The sequence below is a fragment of the Lipotes vexillifer genome, unplaced genomic scaffold, assembly GCF_000442215.2.
Source record: "Lipotes vexillifer unplaced genomic scaffold, Lipotes_vexillifer_v1.1 scaffold817, whole genome shotgun sequence".
NCBI classification, from domain to species: domain Eukaryota; kingdom Metazoa; phylum Chordata; class Mammalia; order Artiodactyla; family Lipotidae; genus Lipotes; species Lipotes vexillifer.
In genome coordinates this window covers 396,015-415,526 of record NW_006799071.1, presented here as the reverse complement: position 1 = coordinate 415,526, position 19,512 = coordinate 396,015, and the positions used below count along the sequence as shown (strand labels likewise).

Below are 19,512 nucleotides of genomic sequence, written 5' to 3'. Positions count from 1 at the left end.
AGAATGAAATTAGAACACTCCCTTACGCCATACACAAAAATAAGCTCAAAATGGATTAAATACCTAAATGTAAGGCCAGACACTACAAAATTCTTAGAGGAAAACATAGGCAGAACACTGTACGACATAAATCACAGCAAGATCCTTTTTGACCCACCTCCTAGAGAAATGGAAATGAAAACAAAAATAAACAAATGGGAACCAATGAAACTTAAAAGCTTTTGTACAGCAAAGGAAACCATAAACAAGATGAAAAGACAACCCTCAAAATGGCAGAAAATATTTGCAAATGAATCAACTGACAAAGGATTAATCTCCAAAATTTACAAGCAGCTCATGCAGCTCAATATCAAAAAAACAAACAACCCAATCCAAAAATGGGCAGAAGACCTAAACAGACATTTCTCCAAAGAAGATATACAGATTGCCAACAAACACATGAGAGGATGCTCAACATCACTAATCATTAGAGAAATGCAAATCAAAACTACAATGAGGTATCCCCTCACACCAGTCAGAATGGCTATCATCAAAAAATCTACAAACAATAAATGCTGGAGAGGGTGTGGAGAAACGGGAACCCTTTGCACTGTTGGTGGGAATGTAAATTGATATACATACTATGGAGAACAGCATGGAGGTTCCTTAAAAAACTAAAAATAGAACTACCATGTGACCCAGCAATCCCACTACTGGGCATATGCCCTGAGAAAACCATAATTCAAAAAGAGTCATGTACCGCAGTGTTCACTGCAGCTCTATTTACAATAGCCAGGACATGGAAGCAACCTAAGTGTCCATCGACAGATGAATGGATAAAAACGATGTGGCACACATATACAATGGAATATTACTCAGCCATAAAAAGAAATGAAATTGAGTTATCTGTAGTGAGGTGTATGGGACCCGGAGTCTGTCCTACAGAGTGAAATCAGAAAGAGAAAAACCAATACCGTATGCTAACACACATATATGGAATCTAAAAAAAAAGGCAAAAACATGGTTCTGAAGAACCTAGTGGCAGGCTAGGAATAAAGATGCAGATGTAGAGAATGGACTTGAGGATGCAGGGTGCGGGAAGGGTAAGCTGGGACGAAGTGAGAGAGTGGCATGGACATATATACACTACCAAATGTTAAATAGGTAGCTAGTGAGAAGCAGCCACATAGCACAGGCAGATCAGCTCGGTGCTTGTGACTACCTAAAGGGGTGGGATAGGGAGGGTGGGAGGCAGATGCAAGAGGGAGGAGATATGGGGATATATGTATATGTATAGCTGATTCACTTTGTTATAAAGCAGAAACTAACACACCATTATAAAGCAATTATACTCCAATAAAGATGTTTAAAAAAAATAGGGCTTCCCTGGTGGCACAGTGGTTGAGAGTCCGTCTGCCGATGCAGGGGACGTGGGTTCATGCCCCGGTCTGGGAGGATCCCACGTGCCGCGGAGCGGCTGGGCCCGTGAGCCATGGCCATTGAGCCTGCACGTCCGGAGCCTGTGCTCTGCAGCGGGAGAGGCCGCAGCAGTGAGAGGCCCGCATACCGCAAACAAACAAACAAACAAACAAAATAAATAAAACTATAGAAAAAATTAAGAGTAATTCTTTGATCTTTCAGAAACATTCGAGAAGATCTCTTCTGATATTTGTTAATAGGTAAGGTTCTTCAGATACCAGACGACATGGTTATTAATATGGTGATTCTAGAGCCCATCAATGGAACTTTCCTGTTATCACTAAAAAGTCCCAACATTCAAGAGTGGTTCATGTGCCTTTCCCTTTGAGATGGAGATAAATGGGTTTTCTTCAGAATATTCCTCTAACCTTCTCCCCATACTAGGTAACCTTTAAAGGGCACAACAACTTGTCTTTTCTCAAGGAAAAGAACTCCAGACCATAGTTTTATTTACAAACCAGACTATCACTTGTGCTGAATGATGGGTTTAGTGTTAAGTTGGAAATGAACTACCCTAAAGCAGCAACTCAAGAACTATATTCCTTTTGCAATGTACTCTGTAGGGTTTTCTCCTCCTATTTGTATTAAATACAGAAAAACTTCACGATGTGTAGGAGTAAAAAGGAAAAATTTGACACAATCAAAACTAGCATGGACTTTTTTTTATGGAATATGGATTTAAGTACATCACAGCAAGAAAGCAGAAGGATGAACCATCAAGTACTACCTATCAACTTCCTAAGACAATCAGCATTTTCAATACAAATCAGTGAAAATGGCTTGAAAGGCTACAGGTAATGTGAAAAGTACTTCCTTCTCCTGTGATTTGCCGAGTGGAAAATCTTCTCTATGCCATTCCTTATCTCTTTGTCTAAGAACTATTCTAATTCTGCTTAAAAATTCTCTGGAGTTTAGAAAATCTAAAGCAACCTTTATTTAAAGCCATGTTGAATTAAATAGAGGTTCTTTTAAATAAGTCATGATGCCTAAAAAAGTAAGTTTAACTAAAATCTGAGGAACTTCCCTGGTGGTCCAGTGATAAAGAATTCACCTTCCAATGTAGGGGATACAGATTCAATCCCTGGTTGGGGAACTAAGATCCCACATGCCACGGGGCAACTAAACCTGTTCACCACACCTACTGAGCTCGGGCACCTCAATGAGAGAGCCTGCATGCCACAAACTACAGAGCCCATGCGCTCTCGAGCCCACACGCCATAACTAGAGAAGAGAAAACCCGCACACCACAACTAGAGAGAAGCCCACACGCTGCAACGAAGATCCCATGTGCAACAACTAATACCTGACACAGCCATCAAAAGTTTTTAAAAAAGACAATAGAATTATATATTGTTTTAATAATCCTTCAGCTTACAGCTTGTTAACACAAGGATAGAAAATTAAAGCAGCTTTTTACTTGACCTTTTATTTTAATCTACCCTTTACCATAGGAGATACGTATAACAACCTCACACATTGACTATTTATGCAATTTTGCGACAACCTCAAGAATATTAGATATAGATATGTTTTCTTGGCCTACATGTGGAAAATTGGTTGTCATCTTGCTGAGAAACAATGTTAATATCTATTTCAAGTTCACCCAGTAAATAGCATACATGCAATTACTTTGGGTCAGAAAGCACTGTACTATCACACGAAGAAAATATAAGCAAAACTACCAGAAATATTAGGAAAAATGACACTTTGCTCTAAGTGCAAGATGCCACCTGCAATGAGCATTCCACTGCAATGTCATTAGGCTGGAATTAGATTTCTAAAGAAACTTTTGTAAGGATTTCTATCAAAATCGATGATATATATCTATACTTTCTGACCTCTCTGCAGAACATGATTTGTTGAAATGACCACAGACAATATCAGTTCACAGGAAAAGAAACTGACTTATGAGGATATGAGTCTTGATGACCTAACTGTAAAATTACTGGAGGGAAAAAAGAGAGAGATGCAGCTGTTCTTTCCTGTACACCATAGATGTGACCCCCAAAGAGCTAGAGGTAAATCAAACCAGGTTTTAAAAAACGAACTCACAGGAGGGTCTTGAATAAATTTTCTACCCTACAACATTCTTCCTTTCCAGGCTAGAGATTAAACTACCCAACAAAGGGAAAACACAGAGCTAACATTCTCCCAGATTACTGAATTAATTTGTTGATACAATTAAACAATGTAAATCTTCTTGATGTAAATGTTTCTGCAAAGATTATACACTGCATAGGTAACCCTGAATGCACTACAGTAGTGACTAGCAACCAGTAGGCCTGGATCTAATTTCAGTTTAAAGCATTAGTTAGTGCCTCTAGGCTGCTACTTCTTACATATACCTAAATATTAAGATTTTAGTGCCCAAAGGGTAGGGCCAGCTTTCTCAGTGACACTTTTTCATGAAATACATCAATTTTGGAAGTATCTGTGATTTAGGTGACCTAGGTAATATTAACTGTAATATATATATATATATATGTGTGTGTATGTGTGTGTGTGTGTGTGTGTGTGTGTGTGTGTGTGTGTGTATAGATAGATAGATAGATAGGACACACAAAAAAGCTTTTTCCTTAAAAGAAACTCCATATACAGTTTTAAATTCCTGAGAATGACCATGTGCTGTAAACAGATGAACAGATTTGCAGGAGGCTGCCCCTGCCACCGGAGGTCTGGACTCAGTCCCCCCCTTGCCTGGCTCCCTTTATCAATCTGTTGTTGCAATGAAGCTGCCCTGACAACTCCACGCTCCCAAAACACTTTCCCTGGTCTTTCTGTAATGGTTCTAACATCAACATCTGCATATTTCTCTAGGGAGAAAAAGCTTTCTTTGTTTACATTTTCCCTCCAATGATCCTGCCTTAATCCCCCACTGCAGAGTCCAGAAGGGAGTGGCAGAGATGGTGCCTTATTTCATACTTTCTCTGAGCCCTGCCTAAGGGGTTCTTCTGCTAAGCATGTCAGCAACGGCCTTCACTCTCCTTTGACACCACCCTAGAAAAATACGTGTTCTCTGGTGCTGGATAAGAAATGGAAAAAGTTAAGAAAAAAATGTTTTTTATTATGTGTGGTGATGGATGTTAAAAGTAAACTTATTGGTGATCATTTCACAGTATGTACATATATCAAATCATTATGTTGTACACCTAAAACTAATATAAAGTTATATGTCAATTATACCTCCATTTAAAAAAACAAAAAAAAATGAAGAGATCTTGTCCCATAATGGTGGAGTAGGAAGACCCCAAGCTCACCTCATCTCACGGGCACACCAAAATTACAACCATTTACAGAGCAACTATTGATGAGAAAGGCCAGAACCTACCAGAAAAAAATATTATACAACTAAAGATATAAAGAAGAAACCACAATGAGATGGATAGGAGAGGCAGAGGTATAGTCAAGACCCACACCTCTGGGTGGGCGACCCACAAATGGGAGGATAATTATAATTGCAGAGGGTCCCTCACTGGGAAAACAGCCCCCAGAATATTTGGTTCTGAAGGCTAGTAGGGCTTACATTCAGGAGAGCCAGAGGGCTGTGGAATGTAGACTCAACTATTAAAGGGCACACACACCACATGCTCAGAGACCTATGGCAGAAACAGTAATTTTAAAGGACCCTGGGTCAGATGCAGGCTGATCTTGGAGTATCTCCAGAAGCAGCAAGAAGCAACTGGAGCTCACCCTGGGGACACAGACACTGGCAGTATCCATTTTGGGGAGCTTGTTCTACCACATTGACAGTGGTGCTAGCAAGCCCTCCCTCTAGCTTATCAGCCTAGGGACCCGACACTGCCCACTAGGCTATAAGCACCTATACTGGGACGCCTCAGGCCAAGCAACTAGCCTGAAGGGGAAACAGCCCCCCAAAAGCAGGAAGGCTGCCTTAAGACCCCTTGAGCCCATAGCCACCCCTGGACATGGCCATGTCCACCAGAGGGCCTAGGACCGAGGACCACACATCAGTGCACAGACACTAGACTTGGGACCCTCAGGGCTATCAGCTGACTTTTCATTGCAAACCCTGCAGGCCAGAAGGGAGTGTCACAATATATTTAAAGTGATGAAAGGGAAAAACCTATATCAAAGAATACCTACTGGGGAAGGCTTTCATTCAGATTTGATGGAGAGATCAAAAGGTTTACAGATAAGCAAAAGCTAAGAGTTCAGCACCATGACTCCTTTAAGAGAAATGTTCAAGGAACTTCTCTAAGCAAAAAAGAAAAGGCCACAACTAGAAACATGAAAATTACTAAAAGAAAAAGCTCATTGGTAAAGGCAAAAATACAGTAAAGGTAGTAAATCAACCATGTACAAAGTCAGTAAAAAGGTTAAAAGGCAAAACTAGTAAAATCATCTGTATCGGCAATAAGTAGTTAAGGAATACACAAAACCAAAATATGTAAAATATGACATCAAAAAAAGTAACCCTGGGAAAGGGGAATAAAATGCAGGATTATTAAATAGCGTTTGAAATTAAGAGATCAGCAACTTAAAATAATCATATATATATATATATATATATATATATATATATATATGAATACATATATTGCTATAAATATACCTCATGGTAACCACAAACCAGAAACCTATAATAGATACAAACAAAAAAGAGAAAGGAATCAAAGCATAACACTAAAGACAGTCATCAAATCACAAGGGCACAGAACAAAAGGAAATAAACAAAAAATAACTACAAAACTACCCCAAAACAATTTTTTTAAAAGGCAGTAAGTACATATCTAACAATAATTACTTTAAATTTAAATAGACTACATGCTCCCATGAAAGGACATAGAGTGGCTGAATGGATACAAAAACAAACTCATATATATGCTATCTACAATGGACTCACTTCAGATCTAAGACACACACAGACTGGAGTGAGGGGATGGAAAAAGAAATCAAAGGAGAAAAAAAAAAACCTGGAGACAAATTAAAACAAAGCACAATGACCCAAAATCTATGGGATGTAGGAGAAGCAGTTCTAAGAAGGAAGTTTATAGTGATACAAGCCAACCTCAGGAAATGAGAAAAATCTCAAATGAACAACCTAACCTTACCCCTAAGGAACTAGAAAAAGAACAAACAAAACCTGAAGTTAGTAGAAGGAAAGAAATCAAAGACCAGAGTAGAAATAAATAAAACAGAAACTAAAGAAACAATAGAAGTGATCAATGAGATGAAGAGCCGGTTCTTTAAAAAGATAAACAAAATTGATAAACCTTAAGCCGGACTGACCAACAAAAAAAGAGAGGACCCAAATCGATTAAATCAGAAATGTAAAAAGGAATACTTACAACCGACACCACAGAAATACAAAGGATCATATGAACAATTATATGCCAATAAAATGAATAATCTAGAAGAAATGGAAACACCTAGAAATGTACAATCTCCCAAAATTGAACCAGAAAGAAATAGAAAATATGGACTGATTACCAGTAATGAAATTGAATCAATAATCAAAACTCTCAACAAACGAAAGTCCAGAAACAGATGGCTTCACAGGTGAATTCTACCAAACGTTTAGAGAAGAGTTAACATGTATCCTTGAACCATTCCCAAAAATTGTAGAGGGAGGAACGCTTCCAAACTCATTCTACGAGGCCAGCACACCCTGATACCAAAAACAGACAGAAATATCAAAAACAAGAAAAACAATTACAGGCCATTATCACTGATGAACATAGATGCAAAAATCCTCAACAAAATTATAGCAAACCAAATCCAGCAATACATTAAAAGAATCATACACCATGATCAAATGGGATTCATCCCAGACATGGCTCAATACCCACAAATCAATTAATGTGATAAACCACATTAACAAAATGAAGAATAAAAATCATATGATTATCTGAATAGATGCAGAAAAATCTTTTGATAAAATTCAACATCCGTTTATGATAAAAACTCTCCACGAAGTGGGTATAGAGAGAACATACCTCAACATAATAAAATCAAATATGAAAAACCCACAGCTAGCATCATACTCAGCAGTGAAATTTGAAAGGATTCCTATAAGATCAGGAAGAAGACAAGAATACCCTCTCTCACCACTTTTATTCGGCATAGAATTGGAAGTCCCAGCCACAGCAGACAAGAAAAAAGAAATAAAAGGAATCCAAATTTGAAAGGAAGAGGTAAAACTGTCACTGTTTGCAGATTACATGGTACTATACGTAGAAAATCCTAAAGCCGCCACTGAAAAAGCACTAGAGCTCATCAATTAATACAGTGAAGTTTAAATACAGCAGGATACAAATTTAATATATAGAAATATGTTGCATTTCTATACACTAAAATAAAATATCAGAAAGAGAAATGTTTTAAAAATCTCATTTACCATCACATCAAAAATTATAAAATACCTAGGGAATAAATTTAACTACAGAAATAAAATACCTGTACTCAGAAAACTATAAAATGCTGTGAAAGAAATGGAAGAGGACACAAACTGATACAAAGATATACCATGTTGATGGATAGGAAGAATTAATATTGTTAAAATGACCATACTACCCAAGGCAATCTACAGAGTCAGTGCAATCCCTATCAAACTACTAGTGGCATACTTCACAGAAATAAAAGAAGTAATTCTAAAATTTGTATGGAAACACGAAGACCCTGAAAAGCCACAACAATCTTGAGAAAAATAACAGAGCTGGAGGTATCATGTTTCCTGACTTCAGACTATATTACAAAGTCATCAAAACAGTATGGTACTGGCCCAAAAACGGACACACAGATCAATGGAACAGAATAGAGAGAAATAAACTCACAAATTTATGGTCCGTCAATCTATGACACAGGAGGCAAGAATACACAATGAGGAAAAGACAGTCTCTTCAATAAGTGGTGCTGGGAAAACTGGACAGCTACATGTAAAAGAATAAAATTAGAACATTTTCTCAAACCATATACAAAAATAAACTCAAAATGGATTAAAGACTTAAATTTAAGACTGGAAACCATAAGACTTCTAGAAGAAAGCATAGAACACTCATTGACATAAATCAAAGCAATGTTTTTTGGATCTGTCACCTTAGGCAAATGGGACCTATTTAAAAGCTTTTGCACAGCAAAGGAAACCATCGAAAAAATGAAAAGACAACATACAGAATGAGAGAATTTGCAAATAATATGACCAATATGGGATTAATATCCAAAATATAAATAGCTCATACAACTCAAAATCAAAAAACAAACAACCCAATTAAAACATGGGTCAAAGACATGAACAGACGCTTTTCCAAAGAAGACACAGAGATGACCAACAGGCACATGAAAAGATGCTCAACATCACTAATCATCAGAAAAATGGAAAGCAAAACCACAATGAGGTGTCACCTCACACCTATCAGAATGGCTATCATCAAAAAGACCACAAATAACAAATGTTGGCGAAGATGTGGAAAAAAAGGAAACACTTCTACACTGTTGGTGGGCATGTAAATTGGTGCAGCCACTGTGGAAAACAGTATGGAGGTTCCTTAAAAACCTAAAAATAGAACTACCATATGATCCAGCAATTTCACTTCCAGATATTTACCTGAAGAAAACCAAAACGCTAATTCAAAAAGATAAATGCACCCCTGTATTCACTGTAGCATTATTAACAATAGCCTAGACTTGGAAGCAGCCTAAGTGCACATGTACATACAAATCATGACTCTATTCCACATCTATGCAACATGAAATAAACTAGTAAGATAAACCATAAGAGATAAGCAACAAAATGTTAGAAATGGTATATTATTTTGTACTCAAATGTGCTTTTAATTCTTAAAGTAGTAATTGTGTCTCTACTAATTCCAAGCTTTGGCTTGGCAACCTGGGATAAATAAAGATGTATAGTTAGTTATTACTGAAATGTCTTTAAACTCTGGTACATGTACATGTATATATATAATCAAAATGTTCCAAGAAAATTAATCTGGTAACTTAACGATATGTATAATTTTGCATTTGCTGTTCCCTCTGCCTGGAACAGTCTTCCCTTTAGTTCTCTACATTGCTGATTCTTTATCACCATTCAAACTCACCTCTTCAGAGAAGCGTATCCTAATCATCCCACCTAAAGTAGCCCCTCTTCAGTCCCTCTATAAATATGTTATTATCCTGTTTGTTTCCTTCAAAGCAATTACCACAATTTGTAGTTATCTGGTAATTATTTACTCTTTTATTTATCAGTTGTGTACCTCTTCCCAGTGGACCAGAACCTTGTCTATCTACTTACTGCCATATCTCCACATTTATTGAGTGTCACTCAATAAGGATTTCAGAATGAAAGACTCTTATATAGTATTTAGAATTTTTATTTTATTATTTTTAATTTTTTTTTATTTTTGGCTGCGTTGGGTCTTAGTTGCACACGGGATCTTCATTGCGGCATGTGGGATTCTCTCTAGTTGTGGCGTGCAGCCTCCAGAGCACATGGGCTCTATAGTTTGCAGCACACGGGGGGCTTTCTAGGTGAGGTACATGGGCTCAGTAGTTGTGTTGTGTGGGCTTAGCTGCCCTGCAGCATGTGGGATCTTAGTTCCCCGACCAGGGATCAAACCTGCGTCCCCTGCATTGGAAAGCGTATTCTTTACCACTGGACCACCTGGGAAGTTCCAATATTTAGAAATTTTAAAACAGGCATTTCTCACAGACCTTTAAAACTAAAAAATCAGACTGTGGAGCTGTTATAATCTGGTTCTCTTTTCTTACAAACCTAATAGAAAACTGAGGTTCAGTGCTCCCCCCAAAATCCTTTTAGGATTACAAGTTTGGAATGGAGCCAGGACAAGTCTTTCATTTCCCTGTCTACCAATTCCGAGAGCTTTCCCAACCAAGCTGCCAATTCTTCTAGTCTTACTTTATTAGTCCTACAGGATGTATAAACAGTGTTGAACACAAATGAAAATTGTTTGCTTCTTTTCCCATAAACTGCCTTTTTTTCCCATATAATGGAGAAATCACATGCTAAAGAGGTCGACTTTTATGTCATGTGCAGAAGAAGAGATGAAATCCCATTACAATCCAATCCTGTTCCACAGCATGGCCTATGAGCCTCACTTCTCCTGCAGACCTGGTCAGAGAAGCCACCATATTCACTACATAAAGTCATAAATTTGAAACAGGAAGTAAATAAGTCCCATATACACTGACATTTCACACATCAAAAAAACTAATACATAGTTCAGCAGCTATGCCTATTTTCCTCAAACAGGTCAAATTTAAACTCAAGTGACCAAGGAAAAAATCCTACAAATAGAGGAGGGTCACATAACCAAGTACCATTATAGTCACAAGTCACAAATCCACTGGAAACTCTGAGAGAAGGACATCGTTTACTGATCTGGAATCAGACCTATTTGGCTCACAGGTAGCAAGTAACTAAGCCACCACATCTGATGATAAAACATTTCTGCCAAAAGGAAAGGTGGTCGTATTAAACAACCATTTTCTACCCTCCTGGAATAGCTGAGTACTTTATGGTGCCTAGGACAAGGTTCATCCCTCCAAGCAACTGCCCTCCACTACTCAGAGTTCCTGGGCTTGAAGTCATGGCTCAAAATTCACCTCATCAGAATCCATGGACAGATTAACACAAGTCACTCTCTAACCCTGCAACACAGTGGCTGACTGTTCTCTGAGCCAGAACATTTTTGTTATTTCAAAGTTAGCTGTTTCTTCATGTGTAATTGTTCATCTAGCCTATCTTTTCAAATGTAAAGTGACTGAGGGCAGGACCTTCTGGTTTGTAACACAAGCCCTAGCACTACTCTCTATTTTCCAACTGAACTGAGATGAAAACGATGCAATAAAATTCATACTGTGCAGAATACGTTCTACTGTGGTCAAATTTATCAGTCACAAAAATGAAGCCCCAAATTACTGGTGCTTGTGTAACCCCAGCAAAACTATCTGTGTGCATTCATGCCATAATGCTATTAATTCTTTACCTTTATAAAAGAACATGAGATTAGTTTTAAAATTAAGCAAGATGACAGTACTCAAATAATACAAATCCAGAAATGGAAAAATTATTAATCCTATTAGTTACGAAGTTTACAATATTTACTCAAGCATAAGACAAATTAGGATTCAGTGGATAATATTATGGTATTAAGATTTGTGCCACTTTGTCTTTGAAGTGATATCTGCCTTTAATTTTTCTATCAATGTGTAATGCATAACAAATAAATTTTATGTATATAATTTTTAAAAAAAGATTTGTGCCAAATGTGCATATAAAGCAATATGAGGAAATAGGTAAATAGCTAACTATTTTATCTATATCCAATAGGTATACATAAAATAGTGCCCTACTTAGTTCCCAAAGACGTCCAATAAAAACTAAAGCAGACACAGATAACTGCAATCCTATCTACTTCAAATTTCTAAAAACCCATTTGGTTACACATTCCAAATAGTCATGAGACTCAAACAGCATGCATTGTCAACAACTGCATGGCTAGACCAGTCAGACAACTTTTTAAGTAGTCAAAGTGAAGCTACATGTTCAATGCTTTGTAGTAAAGTCAGTGGTATCCCTACTCCTAAACAAGAAGTGTTTTTTATTAAGTTGTTGTTTCTATCCTTAACATAAATTAATAAAAACTTATGTTCTAAGTAGTATTTAATATAACCTAATGCTCTGAAAAGATTTCCACTCACACATTACTAGCACATGGGTTTCAAGTATACTGATTACATGTAATTACATTACATTATTGATTACAATATGAAACCACCTCATATTTCATTCAAGCAGCTGCTGAGAGGAATTTAGACAGAAGCTTGAAAGAAGTTATTTGTAATTTAGACACTTAAAATTGTATTTTAAAAATTAACACAATCTTGAACTCACTAAGTGAATTAATTTTGTTAAAACAAAATTCTCTTTAATACTTGCACTAATGTGCAGAGTATAGGAAATGCTGACAATGCCAGGCACATGGTATATACTCAGAAACTTTTTGCTAAAATGACCTTCACCTAGAGTGGGCTCACAATTATCTAGGGGCTTTCGTCTGAGCAAGGAGGTAATAAGATCACACTGTGTATGTAAGTATCATGTACTGTGTATATGTAAGTCAAACCATGTGTGGCTACCACAGTGACCAGTTTCTGCAGTGTTCATTCTATTGCTTCTTCAGCTCTACCAAAAGATAGTAAGAGTGAGTGAACAGACCTTCCAAGACTTGTGTATGACATATATCAATAAAGGTTGTGTGTGTGTTTGGCATTTTCTCAGGTATGAAAAATAATTTGACTAATATAAGTAAGCATCTCCATTGAACAACCAATTAATGTAGAGGCAGAAGGAAGGTTGAGAGAAAATGAAACAATTTTAGGGAATGTGAATCCAGCAGGGAATTGTAAAATGTCTACCTTTTCCCATCATTCCCATCTTGCAAATCACTTACCCAAATCAGACTGTCAAGATTACAGATCTTGCCTGAGAATTTTTAAATCCCTACATGATTTCTTCTCTGAAAATAAATTCATTAACATAAATTAACCAGAACCATGCTTTTTTTGGTTTCTGACATGGTTAAATTGTGATCAGACAATTAAACATTTTAATGAAAATAGGGAAATGCAAAATTATTCCATAACTAGTATATGAAGGTATTTTTAGTCTTTATAAAAATTAGTATGGAAATTAATGTAACACATGTAAACAAGGTATTTAATTTTACTAAAGTGATTTATTTTGACAATAGTTCAAATTGAACTTTTATTAGAAGGTCAATAATACATACTTATATTTATATATTAAATATTTATATGTAAAATATACATATACTCAAAAAATGTCCCCACACTCAAAATGACAACTATGTCAAGTATATCTGACTTAAATAAAAGAAATTACAAAAATAAAAAGAGTAATTATTTGAGGACAGTGGCATTATGGCAGTATTTTCTTCATTCTTTTATAACATTATTATATTGCTTTTTTTTTTTTTTTTTCTTGCGTTATGCGGGCCTCTCACTGTTGTGGCCTCTCCCATTTGCGGAGCACAGGCTCCAGACGCGCAGGCTCAGCGGCCATGGCTCACGGGCCCAGCCGCTCCGCGGCATGTGGGATCTTCCCGAAACGGGGCACGAACCCGCGTCTCCTGCATCGGCAGGCGGACTCTCAAGCACTGCGCCACCAGGGAAGCCCTATTATATTGCTTTTAAAATTAAAATATATTTATTTTGGTTTAGTTATACATATTAACCCACTTCATCATTTAGAGACATTAAATAATACTAAAAGAATATAATTTATAAGTAAAACTATTATGTAGTTTTAAAATTCATTTATGTATAAAATCCACATACCTGAGCCAACTTCTTTTTCCTCTTCTTCAATGTTGTTTTTGATGCTATCATACTCCTCATCAATGGTCTGGTTACCACGCATCTGAGATAAAATTCTACGGGCCTTCTGAGTCTGTCCTTTCTGAATAAGCCATCGAGGGCTTTCAGGTAAAAAGAGAAAGCCAAAAAACTGTATAACTGCTGGAATTGCTGCAAGTCCCAGCATGTACCTGTAATAAGAAATCAATACATTGTTGTAAAATGTGGTCTTATTAGCATTGAGTATGAATAAAAGGTTTGTGTTCACCACATTAGGAATAACATATAATGGTAAAAATTAGAATGATTTTCTTTTCATCATATGTGCATGTGTGTGTCACCAGAAAAGATATTTTTATATTGTAGTGGAAAATTGAAAACTGAGAAAAATCTGATTCTTCTTTATCTCTCCCACAAATTACAATGAAATAGAACGGACAAAAGTCACGATCATTTTGGATAGGCATTCTGAACCAAACACAACATGCAAAACACCAAAATCACCATTCCTATCTAATACTAATATAATATAATTCTGTAATTTACCACATAAAAATGGGGCTAAGACAAAACTCTCTGATATCTGTTTAAAAGATATACTTTTCATTAAAATAAATGCCCTTATTTATTACTTTACAGTTATTTCTTCTCTGTAAATGATTAGTTATGATTTCATTTTGCCATCAAGCATCATTTCTTTTTAGACAAAAAAGCACTTTACTTAAAAAATGGGGGGGGGGGGGGAGGGAAACTTAGGAAAGCACATAGCAGCCGATAGCAGAAAAAAGATGAAGTCAGATGTTAATAATCATTATTAAAATGACTAGAAATATGAAAAAGCTGCTAATGTTTTAAGTTGTCATCTTCTTCAAATGTCTATTCTTAATAACTGACAAAATTCTAAATAACAAATAAGCATACCACTTTAAATCTACCAGAGAAACAACATAAATAGCAATATGAGTATATCAGTATCAAAGATCTCTCCAAATTATTCTGACCACTGGACTAATCTCCTAATACCTCTAGGCCTCAATCTTTTTAAACTGAGTTAGATTACATAAACTTCAAGGTCTCTTTAAATTGGTGGCTTCTATGAATCTAGGACACCTGGATGTTTTCTATTGATCCAAGTTCCCAGAATATTTTCCATGGTAGATTTATGGTGGTAGAGCTCAGAAGGCCAGTCCTGATTACATAACAACCCATACTCACTGGTATTCATAAATCAAGACTCAATACACTTTTCAAAGCTGTTCTAACTTTTAAGCCATGCTAAACCAAAAGTATAGCAGTCCTGAAGACACATATCTTGTGAATAAGTCTATTATTTTCCAGGCAATTTCATTTTACTTCCAAAAAGAGTAGGAAAACAAAACACAATTGCTACATGGATGTTAAGAGTACCTCCTACTCAAACAGTAGCTATAAATACACTCAGAAAAATTTACTAAGATTTAGAAAGTGAACAAAGTGTTTATGAATGACTAAATGAATCACTTGGCCTACAATATTAAAGGAAACCTTATTAGACATGTTTTATACTTTAATCCATAAGTATTGATAATTACACCAATACTTAATCACTCCTTCCTCTGCTCACCTAGAAAACATTTTTAACCTCTATTTATGTCATTATACCTTGTATTATAATAAATTATTTACCTATTTCACTTGACTGCATATTTAACTTTATATTCAGCATAGCACCTTATAAAGTATCTTGCACAGTAGGCATTTAGTAAATGTTTTATGAAATGATACAAAAACAGCTATATATATCGAAACTGTCTATATAAACAGAAAACTGTTTCACACTCATAGTAACATTTTATGCAGCAACTCTACTGGAACATTTAGCTCTGCAAAGTTACTTACACAGAAATTCCTTCCAATGAAACTATTTGTTACTCTAGATATAACCAGACCTTTTCTTCTGTTTGTTACTCTAGATATGACCAGACCTTTGCTTCTGAAGACTCATCTGATGAGAACGAGAGAGATCAGCTCACACAAATGCATATTTCTGGCGTCTTTCCCTTAAGATGTTAACTTGTATAACCAAATCTTAATGTGTGTTTTAATGCTGTAAATGAATGAAATTTCTATTCAGTGTGTTCTCTCTTAAAAAATTTAAGAAAAAAGGTTATCCTACATTGCCAATTATTTAAAAGAAAAGCAATAAAAAGGTAGAAACCAAATATATTGGATTAGGAAATAAATAAGAAAAGTACTAAAGATGAAAGCCTTTACTTTTCATTTCTCTATACCTTTCTTGATCTTTCCTTCGGTTTTCCAAACCCCCTTAGTGATGAATTAAGATTAAAGGGGTGCACTGAATACTTCAAAGAAGCAATGAAATGAATACAGAAACTGAATCATTTTTAGACCCGAAGATGCTCACATAATACTTTGCACTTTACTACTCACTATTTAATCCCTGAACATAGTATTTTTAAAAAATTAAAAGAAAAAAGAAAAGGGAAGAAAAGGGAAAATACAAAAAGAAAAATATAAAGATACATATTAGCCTGTTTTTTTAAGCAAGCTGTAGAAGACAGACTACTTTAGCCCTCCAGCCTTCTGAAATCTCTAAGTCCCAAGAGTCTAGGTCTGACATTTAAAATTCAATGCCTTAATACTAGGGTAGGAAAAAGGAACTCAGACTCTATTGCCAAACTTTAAGGATATAATAAAGCCTGTTTTCAGAGACTAGTCAAGATAAAACATGTTTTATACATTTACATCCTAAGATTTCTAAAAGTAAAACAAAGGAGCTTATTTTACTATATTTTAATTATATTTCATGATAAAAAATATTTTGATAGAAATAAATTACCATGGCTTTGTAGAGACCAAATACACAAGAGATCAGGTAACTGTGGTTTATGATGGAGAGAGGGTAGGAGCAGACCTGGGTCATACTTCACCTCTGGATACATTAACCACAAAACCCTGATCAAGTTACGTAACATTTTAATGCACAGATGACAGTGTCCATTTCATTGAGCTGTTGGGAGAATTAAGTGAAATCATTCTTTCGGTACCTAAGCACAAAGAGAAAGCTCAGCAAAAAATGTTTTTACCTCCCTGACCTTCTCCCCTCTCAACTAAATCAATGCAACTTTTCTATTCCAGCTATATCATCCACCCAAATTTTTAGTAGGCAGCAGTGACCAGTTTCTTTCTTGAGGAAAAACTGTTCCTCCAATGATATGCATACTGGAGAATAAGAAGAATAAATAAGAGTTTGCTTTGCTGTGATACTGATGAAAATTTTAACATGAGACTAAGAGAGGAGGAACTCTATACTAGTTAAGGCACTATTAGATTTACCAAGAGTCCTCTAAATCCAAGGAAACCAGGAACCAGATGAATGACAAGAGTACACTGACAAACCAGGCAGGCAATCCCCAAACAGACAAGCAGCCCCCTATTGACATGGGGGATCTCATAATTATAAGCCAAATCAAGGGTTCTAAACCCTGGCTGCACATTAGAATCACCCAGGCGGCTTTTAAAACACACCAGTGTCCAGGGCCCACCTACTCCAGGGATTTTGACTAATTGCTCTGGGCTTCAAGCTCAGGGAATTCTATTTTCTTAAAAGCTCCCCAGGTGCCATCAAGGCTGAGAACCACTGATCTAAGTGTTTTAAAACTCCAGGGGGTGAAAGTGAACAATAAGCACCCAAGGTCCACCTTAAAGCAAACGCCATTTACCTTCTGGAGGCCAGATAGCACATCAAGCTGACAGAAGGGGAAATGAGGTTGACTCAATCAAAAATGCCAAGGCTTCATGAGTTCTAAAAATTTTTAGAATATTCTTTAGCATCATGATCATTCACAGAAAGATACCTTTTAAAACTTTCTAACCTGAAGTTAACAAATGAGCTACTTTCTGGTACAACTAGCAGTACCAGCACCTGCCTACCAGAAAACTAAGGAGGGGACCTCAAATAGTAAGCAATATTTTCAAATTGTGTGTTTGGGCCACCTATCAACAAAGGAGACAAGTGGGGCTTCTTCACCTCAGATTAGGCCTTCCCAGTGTCAGGAACTGAAACTCTGTAAACCAAACATCCCTCATTCCTGGGTGCCTACCCTCCCCACTGTAGCTGAGCAGACCTGCAGAGCTGCTGCCATCAGATGGCCTGTGCCTCACACAAAACCAAACAAGTCCTTCATTGAACTGAACAATTTACAATCATTCTTGTTTTAAAGGAATCATATTGCTCTAACCTATGAAACAAAAGACAAGTATCTTTGAATAGATGGCCATTTAAGACACAGAATTTTGCAGTTCATAATTGCCCCTCTCTGAACTGATAACATGGTTATCTGAAAATACAGTCAACAGATAAACATGTTTCTTATCTCTAGTAGTTCCACAGCAGTGATGATTATGTTCCAAATACCTGAAAATCTACTTGAAGGTCAAACTCAGCTTGAACAGCAAAAGTAATAGCTAACACATAGCACTAGTTACTATGTGCCAAGCACTGTTCAAAAGAATTAAAATACCTTAACTCATTAATCTTCGCAACATCCCTATGAGATAGGTACCGTTATTATTACCATTTTAAAGACAAAGAAATGAGGCACAAAGAGGATACAGAACTAACATGCGGTGGAACTAGGATTAAAACCCAGGCTCCCTATAATAAATGTTTATTGTAAGTCAAGCTATAATAAATGTTTCATGATTACTTGATAATTATTCTGCAGAACTCATAAAAGGGGGCATAAATTTACCTCAGCCTCATGTTTAAGGATCGCTTTAGAAAGTCTGTTGTTCACACATCTCTGTGAAATGCAGTAAAACCCTGTGGCAATAACAGGGGAAAGGGCTGCTGGGTGCAGTCCCTCCCAATCTTGCCAAACCCTGCATAGCACCTGACACTTAGCACCCACTGGGCTAGGGAACTGCAAACTGGATTTAATAACACGGACCCACTCGTGGCAAATGGGATATTCTCTTACCCTCAACACCAGAGTGCTTTTATGAAAACAGCTGACTATTAGTTAAAAGAAAATATATCATTTGTAAGGGTAAACTTGTGGTGCTCACTTTGAACACTGTGCCAAAATGAATTTTGATTTCATTTTTCTTTAACATACACTGGTAAACTTTTCATATGGGAAAAGTTCAGATAATAACACAATAGATAGTTTAAAAGATGTTTGAGGGCAAAAAATTTTGACTTGGGATTTGATCCTTTTAAAATGTTTTATATGACAGATGTGATAGATCTAAAGTCGCTCTTGTCTACACGTTGTTTTCCAATGTCTGCCTTCCAGGGCTTCCCTGGTGGCGCAGTGGTTGAGAGTCCACCTGCCGATGCAGGGAACACAGGTTCGTGCCTCGGTCCGGGAAGATCCCACATGCCGCGGAGCGGCTGGGCCCACGAGCCATGGCCAATTAGCCTGCGCGTCTGGAGCCTGTGCTCCGCAACGGGAGAGGCCACAACAGTGAGAGGCCCGCGTACCGCAAAAACAAAAACAAAAACAAAAACAATGCCTGCCTTCCAGAAGCTGCCCCAAAAGGAATTGTGCTGGATTGAGGAATTGTATCCTGCGTCACATTCTGTTTACTTCTCTTCTCTCCTCTATTCTTTTTCCTCCTTAAATTCTCAAATGATGGGAAAAGGTTGCCAATGCCTTATAATGCAAGAGCTATTCGACTTATGGTTTTACT

The 19,512-nt window shown here is 36.7% G+C and overlaps 1 protein-coding gene across 1 annotated transcript in view; it reads right to left on the bottom strand.

Annotated features, from left to right (window-relative positions):
- The window catches only part of SLC2A13 (solute carrier family 2 member 13), a 441,864-nt gene that overhangs the window by 315,684 nt on the left and 106,668 nt on the right, over positions 1 to 19,512 (bottom strand). Inside the window, exon 3 of the mRNA XM_007471477.1 lies at positions 13,798 to 14,006. Coding sequence (XP_007471539.1) covers positions 13,798 to 14,006 — 209 coding nt within the window. The remainder of the gene's footprint in view (positions 1 to 13,797; positions 14,007 to 19,512) is intronic.